Source organism: Vanessa atalanta, chromosome 8 (genome assembly GCF_905147765.1).
Source record: "Vanessa atalanta chromosome 8, ilVanAtal1.2, whole genome shotgun sequence".
NCBI classification, from domain to species: domain Eukaryota; kingdom Metazoa; phylum Arthropoda; class Insecta; order Lepidoptera; family Nymphalidae; genus Vanessa; species Vanessa atalanta.
The window spans coordinates 193,210-218,035 of NC_061878.1; the positions used below are offsets into that span (position 1 = coordinate 193,210).

Sequence of the window (24,826 nt, forward strand, 5' to 3'; positions counted from 1 at the left end):
TGAGTGCATCAATATGCGGTATTAAAAAAACTCGTCGCCGTCTGTGGGGTATTCGCAGAACGTCATGGACTAAAATAAAACTCATGATCTTTGAGGCCAGAGGTAAGAGTACGGTTAACTTTCCGGAAGTTAAATGAAATGGAACGGTAATGCGAAGGTTACAGAAATTTAAATACTTAGGACACCTAATTGACCTCTGACCTCAGGGACAATGATGACTTAGAACGCGAACGAAAGGCGCTGGCAGTAAGGGCTGATATGATATGATAGCCCGCAGGTTTGCGCGATACTCTAGAGATGTTAAAACTACTCTGATCAGATCGTACTGTAATTCTTTCTAATCGTGCAGCCCGTGGGCTCATTATACCCAAAAATCCTACAGCACCCTTTGGGTACAATATAAAACTGCGTTCAGGCTGCTGATAGGACTGCCGCGATTCTGTAATGCATCGGAAATGTTCGCGGAATATTGGAAATATAGTTTTTATACCACGAATAGTAAAAAATGCGCAACCAAAAACGCAGTCGCAGCACCAATAGGATCCCTTGCATGATCGCCAGCAGACTTGACTACTTGTATATCAATCACTCTTATATAATTTCTTACGGAACGGCGCAACAATGATAATTAATAGTTTTTCTTTTTAGCCTTATTTATTGTACTAACTACTCTACTGCTCTACTCTACTAGGATAAGAAAATTGTTACTAATAAAATGGACTTATTATAGTCTGAAAATAAATGTTTTATTATTATTATTATATCTCTAGAATCACGTGCTGGAATATGAAATGAAATAGTAGATAAAATAGTTTCATAACACGTCGCTTATAAATGGTCTCACGTGTAGGAGATTTCCTTTTACACAGCATTGTAACCGTGGGTTAGTCGCGTCGTAATTGCGTCGAGGTCTCTATTCGTCTCGCTGTCGTATGTATACCTATTTGATGTTTCAAAATACATGTAATAGAATATAGTTTTTTTCACGTGTCAATTTTTGAGCGGAATATACTTTATAATAATATGTATTATACTTTTTGGTAACTCATAATTGACAAGACTTAAAAACGAAATAAATTTCATGGTTATTGAAATTTAAACGCGTCAATATTAAACAAACAAATTATTATTTGTTATTGAATGAACATTTAGAGTTGCACTCTATAAGCACTTTTGAATCGGTATTCTATAATATAAATTTATGCCGCCCCTTTAAATTCTCGCTCTTTTTTAAAAATCAAGTATTGATATGTAATTGTAAATGATTAAAACAATTGCGTTTTAATCATTTACAATTTATAAAACAATATCTCCAGTCATGGTACATTGTCACCCCACGGGTCAATGGGGGAACATAGAGTGCGCCTGCGTGTACGCAGACTGTACTGACACCGGACACAACAACTAGTGTTAGTAGTTATTTTGACGTCTACAGACGTTCACTATTCTACAAAGTAATAAGTATTACAATATTTTTATGCGCAGCAGTTCTACGTTAAAAATATTGTAGAGAAGGACATATTTTTTATAATAATTTTATATAATGATCTTCACAAGTAAATGAGATTGTGCAAAATTTCATAATATTAACAATTTTAATGTAAAATAATTACATTATTAATGAAGAATTACGCGCCATGTCTTCAATTAAAACATAATTTTAATCTCTGTTCCGTCCTGAATCTAGAGAATTAAATTATAATATAACGTGCTTAATATAATTGGCTCAGGGTAACTCGAATACACAACGAATATAACTACATAATTGAGCTTCATTATTCGATTACACAAGGAAACAGCTTTATAATAATATTTGCTTATATTCATAGAATTAAAAATATTGTACAAAAGATCAGCGTTATTTACGAGGGTGAACTGAACAGTAATCAAATTACGGCGGCCTTATTAGATAGTCTATTTTAGTCTAATCAGAATCAAAATATTCTTTATCCAAGTAGGCTGTTGTAAGTATTTTGAATGGCCGCGTTACTGGATCCAATTAAATTTAAATTCATCATCATCTTTTAATTTATCTTATCCTATTTATTCATAACGATATGACCAGGAGGCCAACGGTTAATTTCCAAAATGAGGATAGATGTTTATATATAAACTTAGTACTTGCCTTCATTCCACTTATCATTTTTATTTCAGCAACATTATATATAGCTGTGTAAATGAACCACAAAAGAGTTCCACCTCTATGAAGTCGAGAAAATGCCGGTGTGATAAGTTTTGTCCCTCGTCTTAATGTTGTTAATATAACGAACGTTTTCGCTGCCATAGCAACAAAAAATTCTGACCAAAAGTTAAATGAGACTTTTGTCAAAGATATAGAGTAACTGTTATAAAATTACATTCTGTAACTATCTCTAAGCTAGGAAAAGACATTTTCTACTAGGTGAATATTTGGAGTTTATTCACAGCTGCAGATTTTTAATCTGTCCCTTGCCTGCTGTACAGTAATAATGATAATAAGTTTAAATAGAACCCTGCCACGCGGCTTCGCATTCGACACGGGCTTCCACCACGTTCAGCAAGCCATGCCACGCAAGTGAGTTTGATGCAGGCATGGTGAGACGGATCCGGACGGAATAACTAAAACTCGCTGTACTTGCATAATGTAATCTACAAAGAATAGTTATATCTAAGGCACTATTCTATTTGATACTTCTATTTCTAGATACGTTTTGTAGCGGAATTAATTAAATTTAAATATGCTTGAGCGTTTTTCATTTTTGTAATTTCAAACAGTCGCGACGTGCCTCAAAGCGATATAATTTGAGATGTCCCGAAGCGAAAGACCTTAAGCAATACTTTGAAAGAATTCCATTTATTACATTTGCTGAAAAATGTGTTGCATGTAGCTTATATTGAAACAAATAATTGCATTTTAACCAGGACCGGTAAGGGTAGCTTATACTACTTGCAGTACCGGTATCTATGGGCGAAGGTTACCATTCACCATAAGACGACCCATAAATTTAATACCGAGTCCAATATGAATTATTTATTTATTGCAAAAGTTACACCATCAACTTATCACTAAGAACTTAAAATTATTATTTAATATGAGTATCATTCAAAGTGATACGTCTTTAAAGGTGTAAATATCAATTATTATCACTAAACAGCTTCTCCTTGTCCAGATTTGAATCCGCAATCTTTGGTTGTATTTGTACCAATCTTTACAAATAAATTTAGGAGAGGGTTAAATAAGATAGAGTAAAGAATAAAAATACAAAGTAAAAAGCTATTTTACATTACTTTACTTTACTAGCGAATTCATTCTAAGCTTAGAGCGGAATAAAGAAACAAGATCATAATTTCGGAGGATGAAAATTAAAATTATAAATCAACTCAGGTCGAGGATAACAAAATTAAATGAAGTAAATGAAATTAAATTCAAATATTGACCGTCTCCATATATACTTGATAATACTATGGCTGTACTCGAAAAGATAATGGGGATGTATATTCTATTAACACGAGGAACGAGCATAAATGTTTCTATTGCCGATTACAAAGGGTTTTACAACAGGATCCGAGAAAACGTTCAAATATATTCAGTTGTAAAATTTTAAAGAATTGTTAAGGATCGTTTGTGTGCTAAAGGATATTACAAAACCTTTGAATTTTTAGATGACGACATATGTTGGAATGAAACGACCGCCTCGGGTGATTGCAAATATAAATAAAATTGTATTAACCTGCAATATAGATATTTATATGATCTTTTACTTTTACTTGTACTAATAATAACATCTGAAAATGACTGACTGACAACATGCAGCTCGGAAATTTTGACATTTTTTAAGTTAGAAATAATAAAATAGGTGTTTAGGTTTCTGTTTATGAGGATGAGAATATTCCTAGAGCGTCTTTGAAAATACATCACCTAAGAGGGTAAAATTGTGAAAATTAGTACGGAATTTCTTAAACTTTTTGTTGTTAAAAATATGGAAATTGTTGTAAAGCTTTTTTGAAAATTCATCCCTTAACCTCTTAAGGGATGAATTTTCAAAAATTGAAAAATGAATGATTTTTTTTGTTGATAATGTGGATAAAGAGCAGTGACCGAGATCAGATGAGAGTATGGCAATGCAAGTTACCAAAAAAACTCATTTATAAATTCTGTGGCGTTATGTATAAAATTTTCATCAAAAAACCCATCAGGGTTATCCCACCGGGTGCACGACTAGTAATGTATAAAAGGCATTGACCTGACTGGCGCCACTATAATTGGTGTGTTGAGATATATTATATTTATATAATACAATTTGGGTAACATTAATTGGACGTAGACGTTGAAGGTAGACGCGAATCACACCTCTCATATTCAACTTGGCTTGATCAAGCTATTTAATATTTTACTAGTTGCCCAGTGGCCAAAATTCCGGCAATTCGACCAAATACATTATTGAAAAATTGGTGTAAAAACACATGAACATGCGTAAGCTGAACATTGTTTTGTCTACACTTGTATCCATTTTTGATAATAACCTTTAGTCTTTCCTTTTAAATATCCATCCTTTGTAAGTTTGTAGTTGAATACGCTTTATTGCAATACTAATATGCGTGCTATGTCTATAATGTATATTGATAGTGACACTGTTTATATTCAAGTGAGATATGAAAATATATACGGAAACTTTGTACGTAAATTATTTTGTCTCCAAAATGTCTACAGAAAAGTCCGTGGCAACATAATACATTTGCCTTTTAAAGCTAAGTCACAGTAGCCTTTTCATTGTTTTTTCCATTTACAAAATATAAGAAAAAAAATTAAAACCTTAGTTGACTTTATTTGTTTATTTTTTCTGTAAATAAAAATTGTAATTGATACTTTGCAATTAGTACCAGTTAGTTTTTTGTTATAAATCTATAAATTTAATAACGCGCGAGGTAGACTCGAGCCGTGATATGTGATTTAGCAAAGCATTAGCGTTTATCCTCAAAGAATATTTTGATTGCGCTTTATTCTTTGTTATCTTAATAAATAGTCCATTACACTGATTCTCCTCAATTGCTTCTCATTTAAAAAAATGCTTTTTCGCCACTGTCTCCACTTTTGTCTTTATTTTGATATAATTATGTGTATATATGTATCTCATTACTTCACAAATCAGAAAAGGAAATTGTTAAGGCAAGTTTTATTTTCATTGCAGTTGATATATCTTTAAGAATAAATACGTAAGCAATACAAGCAACATTTAAATTCCGCTCCGGTTAATTGTAAAGCAACCACATAACTCAACTGGTCTATATCGAACTTACGACCATTATTTTATTAAGTCTTAACATTTAATACCTAACAGGCATTGAAATTACACGCGTATTGAATTTACTACACAAATTATTCGGACCAGACCTAAAATGACATCGATTTTCGATGCATCGAATACGAATATACGACTAATGGCTACGAGCGTTTACTATGCAGATACGGTATACACCGTGACACACTAAAAGGTTACATTAAGCGACGAGAAAATACTCTAGAAAAGAGACTTTGGATCGTAATGTTTGCGAACTTTATTCTTAAAAAGAGAACAGAAGTTTCCTCTTTTGTATCTGTAGTGGTGTTGATAGTGAATAAAAGAGCCAAGATGACCCAGTGGTTAAGAACACTTGTCTCTAAGGAAAAACCATCAACCCGCATTGGAGCAAAGTAGTGGAATAGACTCCAAAGCTTCGCGACCAAATTAGAGGATACCCTTAGCCAATCAGTGGCATATGTAAAGGCTGAAACTTTTCACTTTTACATGTAATGTTCAGTTCGAATTATTTGAGGTAAAAAATAAATTACGTGATTTGTACCAACATTTTGACGGAGACGTTGAGTCGCATGCGCTTAAATATTTAATCAGTCGCTAAGAGGCTTTCACGTTATCAGGCGGCTTGCTGGTGACATATTTTGAGATATTAATATTATGTTAACGGTAAAATTAGATTTCTAATTATATAGTGACTATTACTGATTTTTCTAATTTCAAATCAAATCAATGGTTTGACGTGGAGAAAATACCACTGAGAAGCAATAAATCAGTTTTTAACCAATCATCCGCTAAGCCACTTTCACAAGGGAGGTTGTATAACGACTGTTGTGACACCAAACATCTTTTTCGGCGGTGAAGAAAAACATCGTGAAAAAATTACATAATATTTTGAAAATCTACTTCTTGTATTCCTCACCAAAACTGGAGCTACTTTCAGCAGGAGAAAATACATCTTATTTATTTATTATGTGCGACAATTCATAAAATATTTACAATACATTACGGAATGTACAAAGTTGCATTGGGTGCAACCGATGTGGACTTAGATATTTTAAATAAAATCCATTTTCCTAGAAGCATTTGTAAAATGGTTTAAAATTGGTATTTTTTCAAAAGTTTGCAATATCAAATGGTTTTGATATTGCAAACTTTTGAATATTTGTAAGATGGATAAAATAGGCTACGTCTAAATAGGCTTTTTCATAACCATAACAATTATTATTTACGCCTATTCTGTGCCGTACATGGAATTGTCTGCTATCTAAGTCTCTATCTCGTTTTTTGTTTATTTCCCTGTGTGAATACTGAATACTGACAACGCTCTATCAGTGATAAAACTCCGTTATTTGAATTACGTTATTTATTTAGGAATGCTCGATATTTTGAGAAGACTGCAGGTCTCATCATCAGACGTGATGGAAACAAGGCGCAGACAAGAATGTAAGCGAAAACGAATTGCAAATAATAATAATTATAACTTGACATGGTTTATAACGTAGAATTTCAAAACTAGTTGTATACTGAGATGTCTTGTCGGGACTTAATGATAATTGAATTAAATGTGACTTATAAATAATATAGATGGTTAATCTACTATATGTATGCTGTGCTAGTTTCGAATCAGATCCGAACAAGGAAATGTCTCAATTATCGCGCCAGAGTTAAATCGATCATGTCTCAATTGGATGTGTCAATGAAACTGATGAATTTCAAATTCACTTATTCATAGACCGCTCGTAAAGGACGTACAACTTCGAAGCCGTAGAATATATGTTAGCGACATAATATATGTGTTCGTTCGTATGTTGCGGGCTATTGTCAAAAGCCCGACAATTGTCTTTATTTCATATAATAAAAATCAAAGGTCATTTTTTTTTTTTTTTTAGTTTCTCGGTTTTGTATCACGAACCTCGCACAATTTATAAGACTTTAAATGTATTGGATATTTCCTCTCATGTGGTAATGTCTTCTTGAACAAAATCAAAATATCATTAATTCAAGTATGTAGTATCTAAGCACCATTAATTGGTACCACCGGTTCGGAATGTACATTTTACTAACAAGAATATCAGGTATTTCCTTTAATTTTCTGAAATTAAATAAATGGTATACAGGACATTCCAATCTATATAGAAAATAATAAATATACAATTTATATTAAATTTATTTGTTCAGTATAAATCATATCGATACTCCACGACTTTTATCATTTTCTTATTATTCTTGTATTGTAAACCGTCGCTGTTTATATCTTTAACACTAAACAAATATTAGGAAATATTATAAATTGTTTTTTATGCATTTTATATTAATTTTATTGTTTTCGTTAACGTCGGCTTGCAGCCTTGAAAAATTGATGACCATGGTAACAATACCGTTTGATTTTTAAATAAAATAAAAACTCACTATTGTTTATACCTTGGTCTATAAATAAAAAAAAATATTATTATGAAATATGCAATTAAGTATTTGAAAGTCCCAACCCGAGCTAATAACTAACCTCTTCACTAAATAAATGTTTACACCCGAAAGGTAACATTAACAACCTATCTAGGAAGAAATACTCACCAGTTAGGTTTTCTTATTTCCAGTCTTTATTTTACTATGAATGTAAAGATCTAAAGATCATAAAATCTTTGTTCAATATAGAAGCAAGCATAAAGTGTCAGCAAGAACACCTCCAATCGTTTATCACAAATTCCTCGCAAGCCAAACTTAAAAAGCCATCCTTCAACGTATTCAATAACGCCGCTAACCAAAAAACGTGATAAATTGTGAATTTGAACCAAGAAAAACTCGTCGATTTTTGCCGTATGATCGGTAACTCCGATTGGTTTCACTTGTTCCGCGTCAACTAGCACAGCCATTACGTAGCGAGAAAATCCAACATTTCATTTGCGAAATGGAAAGAAAAATTACTGAAATAGGGCACCCGATGTTTACGGAGCTGGCGCTAGTCGTTCATGATGAAATCGGAAGCGCTTCGTTTTCACTCATTAACTTAATGAACTCCTCTTGGAGACATTTCCTTGGATCTTCTGACAGTTCATTCTGTCCAGATAATTGTGTACCTAGAAAATCCCGTTGTTTTAACACGAAATTCTAATAACATTACATTTCACTAAGAAATATATTCAATAATTACTAAGATTCAGTATTATTATTATAAAGGCGTCGGTTTGAGCATCGCCATTCATCACGTATCGTGGAAAGGTCGACTGGAACAACAGTTTTCCCGAAATGTCAATAATATAATCGGTTGTCAAACACAGGAGAAAAAGGTCCTGAGCTGTTTTGTCTTTGCCCTTTTGGTATTTATACACCTATAAATAATTTCCAATAGAACTCTTACGATGACAGAATTTTGATTCTAGTGTTTCCGTATAAATGATATATATTCTGCTGAATGTTCATTTTAAGTTCATGTGGGTCAATTTATCATAACCGCATGACGAGAAATTTCGTGACGTCAAAGATTAAAAAAAAGCATCTTTAATGAGAGTGATGGATGAGTCTAAATCCATATAATATACTTAATATAAAAAAGCTTTCACGGCAGCTATCGACAAATATTTACGAAAACCGCCATCGCCGCGTGAAGACGCAAAAATTTACGAGGAATTTTTATATTACCACTCTTTAGGTATTTAAGCTTTTGTTCTTTATATAAAGAATGGGGATTCCTTCTTAATTTGACTTACGCCGTACATATCGTTTTTATTTATTTAACAAATAGCGTTCGAAGTTCATTATATTAATGTTAACTAAAAGTACAATTCTTTAAATATGTTTTTTTCGTGTATTTTTCATGGGTGTCATTGTCATCAAACAAATATAATCTCTACTATTTTTATATTTTTTGTATGAATATATTAGATCGAGTGATAAATTTATTATCTTCAGTACGACTTTATAAGAATTCACTTCGTATCTCACTCGTCAAATTATAACGAACAACTTACTGTGATACGCCATTTTGATACGTGAATCCTATCAATTCTATAATTATTTTAATCAATGTCGCATATCATGTCACTCTGATATTTCATATCTCTGTTGTTCACATTCTCACCATATAGTTCTGCTGTATAATAATTCCTTCTTATTCGTAAATCTTCGCAAGTTATCAACAGTCATGATATAAATTTAATTAAATACAATTTTAAATAACTGTCATCAAACATTTTAAAGCGTCGGATCTTATGAAAACGAATGTTGTTTCATCTCTAGATATAATTTTAACGTTACAATATTGTTCCAGAAATTACTCAAAGTCAACTTCTCTGTCGAGGAGTATCAACGCACAAAGTCTGCGGTCTACGACCTCATGCGCCCCGGATTTCTTTCATCAACAAAGATGAACCCGATCCTCATGAACTTAGGCGCAAGTCAGCTACCAGTCGACTTGGTAACTCGCCAAGGTCCAGTATAGCGAGCGATGACCGAGCTGATGGATTGGTACTTAGGTAAGTAAGAGGCTGTGACGTTTTTGTTGCCAATGTTTCACAAATATGTAGATAACTTTTGACTGATTGGTTAACTTGATATATATTTGCATAATATAATACTATTAAAACTTATGATTGAACGAACTCAATTGAATTCGCGTATGTTATGAAGTATTGAACCGAAATTGTATATGGACATTACGTGAATATCCCAGGTTAAAAATCTAGTCAGACAATTGCGTTTTTTTTTTAAATATGCTTTATATCTATAAACATACCTTAGTATGTACCATAACTAATGTATTAGGGGGATAACAACTACTTAGTTTCTTGTTGGTTCTTTTTGGGAAAATCTACATTGCGAACCCGCACTAGATTTTCACATAATTATCATATTGAATAATCACTCAACATGCCAACGACATCTACTTGCGTAAAGAAATTCATGATGTTGATTATTTGATGCATTTATTGGTTAGAAATGACTCGGTGCCAGATGTCCTTATCTTGTGGCAAGAATTTATGTCTGTGCACGGTAAGCATTATTTACACTTGGAACAGATTTCTTCGATATATCAATCCGAAGTTCAATAAACTCAACAAGTAGCTGACATTATCGCAGACATACAAATTGTTTAATACAGACAACAGTAAAGTTACACAAGCATACAATTTTAAAAATTATATCTAAAGGTAAAACTACTACCGTATAACGATTGCAAATGACGAATATTAATTCCACGCTTCATTATTGTCTATATTATCATTAATCTAGAACAATATGCTCTGTATTTCCTTCGCCGTTGGCTCATGAAAAACTCATTAGTCACTTGATATGTCAAGGTCACTCTTTATTCAATATAAACGAATAAATAAATACCTCAGACCTGAGAACGACCAGCGACAGAATCTCAGCGGGGATTATTTATATTTTATTACAGTGTAGCTATTTAATTCTATTTTAATTTAAAACTGATCCGGCCTGACCATCGCTTTTTTCCCGGTGTGTTGTCATCTAAAAATGCAAGTTTAAAAAAAAAACAAAAACCATTAAGCAAAATAAATTTACTAAAGATGCTTATAAGTTTACAACTTCAACTTTTAATTTTGGAACGTAAGAATTAGTATGCTTGTTTAGTCGGTAAGTTACAGAGGTAATAAGTTTTTGCAGAGTTTTGATGTATCTACGACACAATATCTAGATAAATTAGAATTTTCAATAATCCAATCTAAGGACACGTAGTGTTCTAACCACTGAGCTTTATGTCTTTCGAAAGAATTCTTCATATAAACGTAGAATATTTACAAAATGATTCCTAGTAAGTTGTACGGCAACTGTAGCGCCACCGGCAAGATTTACGCAACAGACAGCAGAGCTCTTGATATAACATTTTAATCTCAAGCTCGTACATTACGTTTTGATATTTTCATGTCACTTTAGTCAAATTGCTTTATTTAATGCGGCATCCACACCGACCGACCGACCGACCAGTGTGTTCCAAGGTATTCATTACCTCTAGCTCCATTTAATACACGGGTTCGAAGAGCTTGGACGCTAAAATATTTACGTCCTTCCTAGAAAATCCTTTGATACCGGTCAGATCTAGTCACGAAGGAGCGTCCCTCCTCGTTAAATAATTATTTAAAATGATTCCTAGTGTCAGTAATACTGAAGCAACTGAAATTCGTGCTTCCAAGATGCATTAATCTGCGTGAAGCGTTAAACATAAATTAAACAAAAAAAATAAACAAATTAGATTATATTTAACGCGCGCCTTTATGAGCGCATAGATCTACTGAGAACAAGTTACTATCATGCATAAAAGTCGTGAATAGACGCAAAAATCTACATTCTCGTTCACGACGCATTTGTGGGGGCCGCATAAAAAATAATCAAAATCACGACGCGAATTCCCCAGCTGACCCCGCGACCGACCGACTCCGACCACAAAGATCTCGCAATGTAATCTAGTCGCCTTCGAGAATGAACAAATATTAAGTAGCAACTTTGTTTAATCTTCAGAAAAGATTTATTAGACGAAAGATACATATTTCAGCGCTATACCTATTTGAACTTAGAGGATTAACGTCTCAAGTCGGGCTAGCTTTAGAACTAATATTCTGTACATACATAGCCGTAAACCTTTTTCTTTACATGATCATCGCCTAGTATAGTATAGTGCATCAGTTGCTTGGCTTACTTTTATTATTCTTTTTTTTTTAAGTAAAGATTTAACAGCAAACATTATCGTAGCGAGCATTACTTTTTGTGAATTTTCCTCTAAATTTTAGCGGTAGTAAATTCGATGACAAATTTAAACCTATATTATATAATCTTCAAGAATAAATATGTTATTTGTATGTGGAATTCTAAACGATTTATTCGTTATATCATCAGTAGACTTGCAATGGACCACCTGATATTAAGTGGTCGCCACTACCCATAGACATTGTAATATATTTACACCATAACCCATTGGAAAAAATATATTGTGTCCCTTGTGCCTATAGTCACACTGGCTAACCCACCCTTCAAACCAGTACACATTACTAAGTATGCCGGTAATATATAAAATGTGTGGTTGGTCCCTATCCAGTCACAAGGCCTTACCTCTAAGTGAATTCTAATTTGGTAATCTTTGAAAAATATTAAAAAAAAATTAAGAGTATTAAATCTATAAAGGAAATATCCAAAAATCGAGCAATAGCTGCTCTTATTAACCGATAGAACTGAGCCTCGTGTTTACAGTCCTACGGAGAAAAAAAATACTAGTAAAGTCTACACTGGTCTTCTGTATACGTAAGCTAAACAAAAAACAACGAAATCAAATGATCCAGTAGGTATTCTAGCGACCTGACTTTTTCACTTTGTTACTGAACCATGTTTTTAAAACTCTCTACTCTTCTCAGCTCACAATTATTTTTACGCAATGGCGTCGAATGTGACGTCATGTGTTTTCTTCATTAATATATTTTATTGTTATACAGAGGTTATTATTTTTATATCTTTCTCTGTAAATTCGTATAAAAATACCACGACACCTTCTTCACAAGAGCCCTACTATCAATTAACCACTTGTTTCATTAGATAACATATATTTTTCATATACAAAGAAAATAATTATTCTAAAAAAAAAAACGAATTCCAGTTAAAACTTTTATGCGCATAATTTCGCGATGCAATACAGAAAATTCTCTGTAAAGTAATTACAATGATAAATTTTTCTAATAAAATGTATAACAAACTTACGAGTTTTAGTTAAACGCGCCTCAACTTTTGATTATATCCTGGCACGAGGTCGGCGCGACTGTAACTATCTGGCTGAGAAATCTTTTCGTGTAGTGTAGTAATTCGTGAGGAGCTTTACTCTCATCCCGTCATTGTTAGGTAATTTATAAAAAATACACTAGTTAAATATAACATTTCAACATAGCGTTGCACGTGCATCGCCAGTGGCTGGTCGGCTTTATTTCCCGGAGACCGTCCACATTTTAATTGGGGCTTAAACGACCTGGCGAGTGACGCTAGGAACTAAATACAAACTATATGTTGCCGAGCTAGTTATAAAGTTATTAAATTATCTAGACAGCAATCTGATGTATAATAAAAGCTAATTTAAAACCTTGTTATTATTATAATAATTGCACGCTTCAATGTTTTCTCCGAGATAAATTATAGCAACAGTTTTAGCTTTTCATAAGCGGTTGTTGGAAAAATATTTTAGTTCATATTACATTTTCATTTTCATATATAATAAAATCTCTTTCATAATCTTTAATTATGTACATGTATGCAAAATATCTAAATATTTGAAGATAAAAGAAGTAATAGTAAATGAATGACATTTGACTAAAAGAGTGTCACACATGAGTAATGATGGATTGAAAGTGAGAGGGAAGTGGAGACCAAACAAAGATTGATAGATTGAATACAGGATGATATGTATGGCCGACTCGTGGAATGGAGGTGGCGCACATACTGCGCCGAGCCCAAAAAAATCAGGTAAAAGTTAAGGGAGTGCTTCTAGTCATAAATTTTGCAACTGCATGCCTTCAAAAGATTAACGCCATAAGTAGACTTCTCCAATAACATTTTCTCATATACACTTTGAATATATATTTATAACAATTTAATTTATATTAAGCTTGCCAAAATATAAGTAAAAATGATTGCATTGCATTAAATTGCATCGTAGTTTGTGAAATTCAAGAGAAAATACAAAGCGTTCGTTATTTTAATATCATACGACCGACAGAGAGTTAATTTTTAAAATGAAACATTCTATGAAAATTGCTATTTTATACATAGAGCTAGTAATTTAAAAATGTCAAAACCAACTCGAAAAGAAAATTATACCATAAAAAAGTACATTAATTCAAAAATATTAATTGAACAAGCACACGAGACAAAATAATCCTGCTCTTTCCAAACACGGCGTGACGAAGCAGAGCAAAGCTATGATACTCGAAATCTTTTACGAGTGTATTATATTGCAACAGGTGAAAATTGGAACAAACCTATGTTGTTATTCACACTAACGCTGCGGCAAATTTAAAATAATTGTTACACGAAATTAAAGTTCTTTGTAAATCAGTTGTAGCATAATGCACATAGAAATTTGACCATCACTAAAATTTAAAGCATATAAGGTAGGAAAAAAAACTAATTTATTCAGAAAAAAATGGTTTTTTTTTTTAAATTAAAACCAAAGTATACTTTAAATAATAAAATCGTACTGATATTTTTAATTGTTATTCTACATGTTAAATAAAACCAAACAGGTATTCGGAGTTTAGATTCAGATGATAGAAAAACAAGAAATAATAACTCTACTCTGTAGTGTAAAATTTCTAACAAAAGAGTACGTTTTACTAAATTGAATATTTATTTAAATTTTATATAAAGTAATTATTAGAAATATTCAGAGCGCATTAGTGTTACACAGCCAACTCCCCCCTGCTGTGTTGTTAGAAGGACAAAAATCAATCATAATTTATAATTCGAATTCGATATTTGGACCCGATGTATGCCGCCTCACCAAAGAGTTTCTAGACCAATGACCTATTGTTATATAAACATACATCAACGTTGACTATGGAATTAGGATTAAATCTAGAGTCGAGATCTATTACATATTTGACGACCTCCGTGGTCGAGTAGTGTGTACACTGGTTTTCATGGGTACGCCACTCTGAGGTTCCGGGTTCGATTCCCGGCCGAGTCGATGTAGAAAAAGTTCATTAGTTTTCTATGTTGTCTTGGGTCTGGGTGTTTGTGGTACCGTCGTTACTTCTGATTTCCATAACACAAGTGCTTTAGCTACTTACATTGGGATCAGAGTAATGTATGTGATGTTGTCCAACATTTATTTATTATTTATTTATTTATTATTTATTACATATAGCTCTCCTGGACCACTAAATTTGTTTAATGGCGGCATTGAAGCACACCAATAAATTTATACTTATTTGTAGAATATACGATACGATTGGAATCAGTCCTTCGGGAGCCGATACACGCGCGTATTTAACTTATCCTCATTAAATATCCTAAGAACGAATGTCAATGTTTTCACAGACTCGCATTATTATAGAATATTGGTTTTCATTAAATCCATTGATTCGTACGATTACGTTTCATTTACGGGATGTAAATTATGTTTCCTTACAGACCCTCTCTATAATAATCGGTTGATTGTGTATTGTAGGCTTCAATATACAAAAGAAAAAAAAGAGGGCGGTTATCAACAAAAGAAGCGGGTAAGGCCACGCAAATTTTTAACAGTATGTTTTTTATTACTATTGTAAGCCGGATTATAATCGTGGAAATAACAAACGATAATAAAAGTAATTCCTAGAGTTCCTTCAATATTTTAACCCGTACTTACAAGACTGTTGCTGTTCTTTGTTACTATATTTTTATCTCACTTTGCAGCATTTTGCAAGAACAATTGAATTATACACTTTAGACATAGACTTTAGACTTTAGACATGGAAATTTGGACATGCAATTAGTTAAGCAATTGTCATTTTCTTAGAACCAGCAAGGCCGTGTAAATTTAGCTCCCTCGCAGCGATCCAACGATGCGTCAACAGCTATGACCTGTTTAAATTAAGCATCGGTCTGCTGTTGTATCGCATACAGAAGGACCTTTATTATAGATAAAACAGAACTGATTACCTAATATTACTACTAACTCAAGTAAGGGCTATTTACTTGTTATTTTTGCAAACTACACCTACTTAGGTGTACCTACTAAAGTGCGTCTCAATCGAATCCTAATAAAAAAGATCCCACCACACAATAACGTTGCGCGATTATACGTCAATACGTAGGTGATGTCGGTGTATATAACTGACAAGGAACGAGGTTTGTTGGTTGCGAGTTGAGCACACTTCGCGGACAAATAATTCGCATTCAGAATAATAATGCTTTCACAGTACTTTAAGGGGCGATATGCAGCTTCAGAAATGTTTGCGGAAATGTCCACAATTTTACTACCGTCATGAGAAAACAACCCGCCCACGTACATATGATCCGCGCCGATGCCAACGGGATGATTACAGAACGCTAAAACTTTGTTATTGTGTGTACTTTAGATATAACAGTAATAACTACCTTATAGCCCTTATACTGCTACTTTATAGTTTTACTTTCGCCCCAGTTTATGTATAAAGTACGATGCAGTGATTAGTATTGGAGAATATGGATATAGTAACTCATCTATTTGACCATTAACTGCCAGCGAGCCAATCAGCTGCAAATTCTTTGTTATGTTTTTAAGTAAAGATTGCAATACTTTTAATTAAAAAAACATATTTTACCATCTATTTATATATTGTGGCCGTCAGTGACCATACAAGTTCGTGCATCGGAATCAAAAATTGCAGGTTGTAATCTAGCCGAGCACCACTGCGTTTTTATTTTTAATTGCAATTGTTAGACCTGCGTCCAAGCACACGTATAAAATCGTGAGCACCACCAAGTATTCATGTGCTTAGTTTGTACTTAACATCCATTTCAGAGAGGCTTGAAAGATTTTGCCTTTATAGATAAATTAAACTCGAATTTACAACAACTTTAAAAAAGCATAGACTCGTTTTCGTGACGTTATCGGGCGTCAGTTATTGATAAAACTTGGTGTTCGATTCCAATAAAGTATGAACCATTCCGAAGGTGAAATATAATAAAAGCAATTTCGCCGCCATGAGCAGGTCCTTTTCGAGGAAACGTTTAATACTTTCTTATTATATAAATATTCCAAGCGTGAGGAAAGTTTTATAAAGGAGTCGATTTGTTTGCGTTATTAGTTCCGCTTTAGTCGAAAAGACGGCATCTCTTTGGCCTATTCTTTATTCCGTTGTGCCTTTTTTATTTATGTTTCTTGTATTTCCAAATAGATTTTTGTGAATAAGCAGGATTTTGAAAGAACATGACATGACAAAGAGAATAATAGTCGGTAAGAGGGGCTGTTACCTTTTCATTTATATTATTTTGATTATAATATTACTACTGCGGCTTCATTCGCATTTTAGGGGTCGATCGTCAGTTTCACGCCAAATTTCTTTCAAATATAAAAAAATAGTAGAGGTTTCGACTGTCTCCATTGAACTTATTGTTCTACACTTTTATGCTCATTGTCATACTTATTGTCATTTGTCGTTTATATATAGAATCTGTAATGAAAACAACACTAAATTTTCCAGAATTGATATATTTACAGAATCAGCTGCTAACTTCAGGAAATCTTTGTTAGAGCCATAAAACCAAGATCTTTTTTTTTTTAAATTCTTTCATAGTTAGGTTTTTCTTATTATTATATTAGATATTATAATTAATCTGCTCTTATTATGTTTTTAGTTATAAGAGGAAACTTTACTGGTATATGTGCTAATTTTTATGTCATAGCTTTAAGAATGAATTGTACTGTTTGTTTCCCAAATAAAATAAATAAAATAGTTCAGCCACAGCATCACCCGTGTATAAATCTGCTTAACTTACATTGCTGGCAAAATAAATCTCGTGTCTTTGCTGTCAGTATCCTTGAAATCAATGAAATAAATCGAAATTCATACATACCATCAGCCAGTTGATCGGTCAACGCTCCCGAGCGAGTATCCGCCGGTTATAGAGCGATTGATGGAATTGGTTATGGCCGGTGTAAAATCATCGCCGCCGCATACCGCACTACATCAAACTCTAGTCTCGGACCGCTTCACGAGCACTCAGCCGTACGAATTGTTGAGAACATTTACACGGGATACGCGTGAGTCTTGTTCGACTCGAAATTGAATGGCAATTGTGGAGGATGAACGGAAACACGGGATGATTTTACTTTCGTATCGCATTTGTTAGATATCGGTGTTGCGTTGAGTAGCGATACATGAACATCTATCGACAGAAAGGTTGGAAATAGAAATATTTCAATTTACGATTTCGATATATCGTTATTGATTTGTATACATGCACGTGTGGGTATTATTACAAATGTTAATAGTGTCTACCGTCAAGAAAAATAATTATATTGTATATTTATGCGATACCAGCTACCAGTCACGAGTTCCCACGATAAGAATAAGGGTTTAAATAAAATAAAATAAATATAACTCTATTGGTTCACGTAGCGCCAGTAAAGCTCACGCTGGGGCGATTATTTTTCGTCACCTTCATAGCACTATTTCAGCCAATTTCCACAAAACATGAATAAGTAATACACTACCTAAGCCTGTATCATGAGCTACTGCTCCCATTAGTGAAAACCACGTGAATACCATATGATAATACCTTCGGTAGTTTTTAAGTTTATAGCATTGAGGCAGAGAGATACAGCGGGGAATAGTTATTTATTTTAATTTAATTTAAACGGGGTTTTAATAAAATGGTACAAATATATAATAAATAACAAACGCAACTCCAGGGTTCCTGGGTTTAAAATTAATTGGGGTTACAATGAAATCAATAAAAAGTTTATAAGTGTTTCTGTACAGAAATATGTTCTATTATGTAATATACAAAATAACTGCAGTGCCTAATATGGTCATGTATATCTAGTCCATTTTAAGTTTTTAGTAACGAATCCTTGTGAAGATATTACGTGGATATTGTAGGCAAGTCGAGCCAAGCCAAGACTATCATATTATACTATCTTTATTTTATATTATTTATAATATAATTTGAAAATGACGTAACAATAATTTAATTGTTACGTCATTTTCAAATTATATTGAGAAAAAGTATCACAAACTTTTAAAAGTTAAGTCAGCATATCTAGATATAAATTCTTTTTTCTTATTCATTATATATACGTTATATATAATAGGATATAATGTCACAAGTAACTAGCAACGTCGCCGTCTCCTGTTTCCTAAGTTTGAGTTATATCGTTTGGATTATATTAATCTCTTGCATTCAATTCCGAACAATATAACATCGATGATAGATTTTATAGTTTCTAATAAATAACTGACAAATTAATTTAACGTTTATATAATTTCGCTAACTTAGTAACGGTAATAATTCGGATTTATTTTCGATTTGTGAATTAATCCTAAATTGAATATATTGACGATACTAAGCTTTCGCTGATTGGTCGATTATTAATACAGTTACTGTAATAAATTTAGTTAAAAACGAAATTCAAAGCTAAAGTATTGTGCAAAACAAAATTCATAGAATTTAAGTCTGATAAATAAATATGAAGTCCTTTGAACTGATATACGCTTCACAAATGTCAAATATTACATTTTGGAAGGGATATTAATTTTAAGTTACTTTTCACTTACATTTTCCAAATTTTTTATAAGGTGACCAGACTCCCGTAAGCCCTTACACCACCATCACAAACACAGATGTTGAAAAAACTAAATTAACTGATTGGATCAGTTGCCTCGGTCGTGCAAACTTTACAACATTATTTTTTTTTAGTGGAGTAATTACCGGTTAGTGGAGGCATTACATAAGAATTACAATTTTAACTAAGCCAAAACATTCGTTACTTTATTTCGTTGCAACAATTTCGTTAAATTAATTCAAAAATTGGCTCAAATGCCAATAATGTGCATTTTATCTTATTCTTGGATTTTTTTATTATAATAATGACTATGTTTCAGGTTATGATGTCTAATTTGTTTGTTTTAAATAAAAAACTTATGTAATTCAATGCCAAATCAAAACGACGAATCCCATACTTCGATGAATGATAATCCAATCAATTACGATCGAATTTCGACCAATAGGCGACCACTGGTTTAAATATCCGCATGAGAGACGTTGGAGAGTACAATCGGGAAAGTCACACGGAACCCTTATTGTATTACAATATTTCCTTATATATTATCACTATTGAATTAATACAAAAAAAATCTATAGTTTTTCCTTTACGACACAACGAGTAGCTAAGTTACAAACACAAAAACATTTTCGAGGAAAATTCCGTCTTGATTCAAATCAAGGCCATGTCTTTATAAAGGCGAATCGAATATCATACAGGACATAATCATTATATATTGAAAATTGTTTGCATTATATACATTGAGAATGGTTGTTTTTGTCTTTAATCAAACACATACAAAAAACTTCATCGAAAGCGGTCCTACGTTTAATGAGGAGTTAATTACATCCTGTGTGGATGAATTTGATTGAATATATATAAATTGATTTCCTTAAGAATGTGTACTAGCACATAAAATGCAAGTTCATATATTTTAAATACAGCAACAGACGTTTTATGAGAGCTTGTTATTAATGGCTACGAACGCAGACTTCACTTCACTTTTGGGTGAATCTAGCATAATAAAATACAAAACTAGATTTTGTTTTTATTTCTACTTTACTCGTCCTCGATAATGTTATTGACTCGGAGATATATTTATACCTCAGTCTGTCCGTCTGTGTCTACACAAAGTAACCGCAAGAGGGTTTTAAATGAAAGGGACTGGCATTAACCTTAATTAAACTCCAGAAAACAGTGCCATAGCAAATGGATATCTTGCGGCCATTTTGATTGACGCGTTAATTGAGACCGACATGAGATTGCGGTGACTGCTGCTGGCATTGAGAAAATTAAAACATCGCTGTACTCTTTTTGTAAGTATAATAAAGTAACAGCCTGTTGATGATGATGTCTCAGTGGTGGGCGAAGGCCTCCTCTCCTTTTGAAGAGAAGGTTTGAAGGTCATTTAGATACACACTTTCGTCTGACCAGGCATGTTTTGAATTATAACCACAATACAATATCACTGATGGACACATGGAAAATATTAACCATCTGTACATTTAAGATGGCAAGGGGCAGCACTCATTCTCCAAATACTCTACCGTCGAATAGCAACACTTAGTATCCGATTTAAAGGGTAAAGGGATACAAAATCTTAGTTTCGCATTGGTGATGTAAAGGAATGAATTATGGCTAACAGCACCAATTTCTATGGAGGTGGTGGTAATTATCGGAGGTGGTGAGCACAAAACATCGGGTGGCCCGTGTGCTATCTACAATAAAAATACAAAAGAGAATTGGATACAAAGCCCTTATGTCGATATGTCATGAATCTCGCAAGTTTGATCTTATCCTGTAGACTATTAACTCTTGTCTTCTATCTTGACAGAAGCTGTTCGCTTCATTGGAGTGGAAAATAGAAATATTAGCAATACTTATAAAACATATATTGCTGTTACCGTTGTATTCAGCGTGTTCAACTCATTTTTACGTTTAAAACTTTATCTTGAAACGTCGCACTAAAATTTGTCGAAAGATTGTGACCGGTGATTCAACTTACAATAAAACGTATAAAATTGCGATGATCTGTAATACATCGGTTATGTTAGTTTAGAATATCAATAATTTAACTGAAATTAATTTGATATATTATAATCTACAGAAAATAATGCGTAAAACTGTAAGCAGTATATTACGGATCATAATTATTCAATCGTTTAGAAAATCAGGATATACATTACAACCTACCATTATTAACAAACAAACTAACGCATTTAGTAACGGTGACATATTCATGGCACAAAGATAAGTATTACTTTACTTTACCAGATTTTAAAGCGAGTTAAATGACGTAATTGTTTTTGTATTTGTAGGTGATTGTATTAGTTAAAAGGGAGTAGCGATACCTGTGATATCGAAAGAAAATAACCTTTATGCTTAACAAATGATGAAAGCCCAACCTCGCTTTTCCTCTGGCAACCTCTAAAGTACCGAAAAATTCATTGTTCTATTCAAATAAACATGCATTCGTACAATTGTACGACTCTTCCATGCGCTCGCATTGTGAAAGTTACTTTTAATTTGTGAGATTTGAATGTGTATTTTAATTTTGTGTATTTGTTACATTTTGTTAGTTTATATATATGTCGTTTATATATTATATTAAGGCTACCCGTCCCGCCTTCACGGATACAATAAGATAATATAACATATATACAATGTATAGATTGAAGCACAAATATAAAAAGTTTTTTTTCAGCTTGCTAAGTTGACATTCTCGACCTTTCTCTATTAAAATATGCATGCATTATTTTCTATTTTTTTATATAGTGGTAATGGAATAGGCTTTTGTCTTCCATCTCACCTGATGAAAATTGTAGATGAAGACGAAGTTGGTCACACGCCCATCCAAAAGAAACCTGTTCACTCTACTCTTAAAGGCTCCACCAGAGTTCAATTTATCAGGAAAAATAGAACCAGGCAGGTCGTTCCAAATCTAGACGACTCATAAACCTTCCACTTAAATCACTCCGTTTATTATTAAAATCCGTTACGTAGTTCAAAAGATCTAAGCGTAAGCGTACAGGTGGAAATAACTACGAGGAGAAGTTATTGTTTTGTAAATTAAAAATCAAACCTACCCACTTGCTGCTGTTCATCAATTCGATGTAAAGGTCAAATTAGTATACATTCTCTGTTTTATTTAACTTAAGTATTATCTTAGTACTACATTCAAGATGATGGCTTCTGCCGTAATTCGTGACCTTTACTAGGGCTTCGTGTAATTGTAATGTTAAATTTAAAAGCACCTCCGAGACGACTCACACGAAATTGATATTAACATACGTTCGCGCTCAGCCAGCAGCGAGTTAATTTCATCTCGTTAATAAATTAGCTGGCGGGATTCCAGAGTTCAAGCAGTCTAAAAATGTTATTGATTGAAGTGTACACAAGTAGGGGCGTTGGTATATGCTTATCATTTAGTTTAACAGACGTCGACAACGTTTGACCGATCACAGTTAACATTGGCACTTAATATGTATTTTTTCTTGAAGAAGGAGCAGTGGGGGTCTTCCTTTTTGGCTTAAATCAGACTAAGAACTGAGCTATTAAGACATTTTATTTATTAAATATTACGATCATTTATATACATAACTATATAAACATTACATTTTTAAATTAACAGCCTGTAAATTTCCCACTGCTGGACTAATTCGTTTTTGTTGCATTTCTCATTATAAACGTTATTATAAACCTAATTCTTTTTTCAATTTAATTTATGTCTTCTTTTATTTACTTTTATACATAAAATTTTACTTTATTGCATGCTTATATAAAAAAGTAATTTTATGGTTTCGACTGAAATATGTTTAACTGGAATCAGCAAAACTAGATCTGTATATTATACAGATCTAGTTTTGCTGATTCCAGTGCTTGCTGAGTTAGCTTATAATAGCGATGTACGACATTAGCAAATGCAACGACATTTAAAATTGTTATTTTTGCAAGATATACCTACATATACCTGACATATGTACGTTGTCTATGGTGTTGGCCTCCTATTTAATAAAATAAAACAGACCTCAAAGATCCAGGCCTACTTGGTCTAGAGGTATTATTTTTAATTATTGGTAAGTTGCTACAATCAAGCGCTGTGGTGCTTTTATACTCATATCGTCCAATCTGACTGATTTGATCACTTTCATAGTAAAATGCATGAATAAGCGTGATAACCTATTATCACCTATTCATTTAATTTATTATTTTTATAAATAGACGCATGCAATATGTATAACTATACTAATATTATAAAGATGTAGCATCTGTTTGTTTGTTTGTAGAGGACAATCTGCGGAACTAATTATTGAACTCTAAAAATAAGCTCCCCAGGTATTAGAGAGTATATTTTGTATATAAAATATCTAATGCTAATTTACATACATTATTATTATTATTATTAACACGAAAATTGAATTAGGTAATGTAGCAGCAGATGTATAAAAACTTTAAAAATAAAATTATATATAATTTGTAAATAAAATTGCAAGGAAATGATATTATTACAGTGATTATAGCTCGCCGCGAGTTTGGAAGTTTAACTTTGATGGATGACTGGGTCGATGCTTTGATACAATCGATACTGTATCGTGCGCTTATTAATCACTGAAGAAAGTTCAAAACTTTTACATTCTTCGCCAAGTCCATTAATTAACATCATACTTACAATCTTTATTTACTGAATGGGCTATAAATAAAATTATACTAATATCTTTGGTATGATTTCGAGACTATTAGGAATAGGGCTTTTTGCAAGAGCGTCTAGGTAGGTATAGCCCACTCATCAGATATTCTACTGCCAAACAGCAATACTTAGTAACGTTGTGTTCTAGTTTGAACGGGTGGGTGAGCCAGTGAAACTACAGACACAAGGGACATAACATTTAGTTCTAGACTAGGAGAGGAATGGTTTATATTTCTCACAGCGTCAATGTATGACAATGGTGACCACTTACCATCTGGTGGTCTATTTGCCTATCCGCCCACGTTTATCACATAAAAGTTATATTTACGAAAAAAAATTTCGTAAAAATATCAGTATGTATGTATATTCATATCAATGTAATGATATACAACATACACCTAGGGATTTTCGTTTATTAAAAAAGGAATTTAAATGTCCGTACGGTGGACCGTATTTATTTGTGACCAGTTAACGGCCGCGTCCGATTAGATGTTTTTGTGTCGCAGTGAATAAGTACGAGCTTAAACCTAACCATAAAAAAATATTTAGGACGAAATAGGAACTCAACTTTGGGAGAAAGAGGGAGAAGCTTAGGGATGTGTTATTGCGTTTAACGTATTAATCTTTTCATGGAGTAGGACA

At 32.9% G+C, this 24,826-nt stretch overlaps 1 protein-coding gene across 1 annotated transcript in view; it reads left to right on the top strand.

Moving 5' to 3' along the window:
- The window catches only part of LOC125065878, a 177,367-nt gene that overhangs the window by 119,138 nt on the left and 33,403 nt on the right, over positions 1 to 24,826 (top strand). Inside the window, exon 4 of the mRNA XM_047673734.1 lies at positions 9,541 to 9,745. Within this exon, the coding sequence (XP_047529690.1) occupies positions 9,541 to 9,745 (205 nt within the window). The remainder of the gene's footprint in view (positions 1 to 9,540; positions 9,746 to 24,826) is intronic.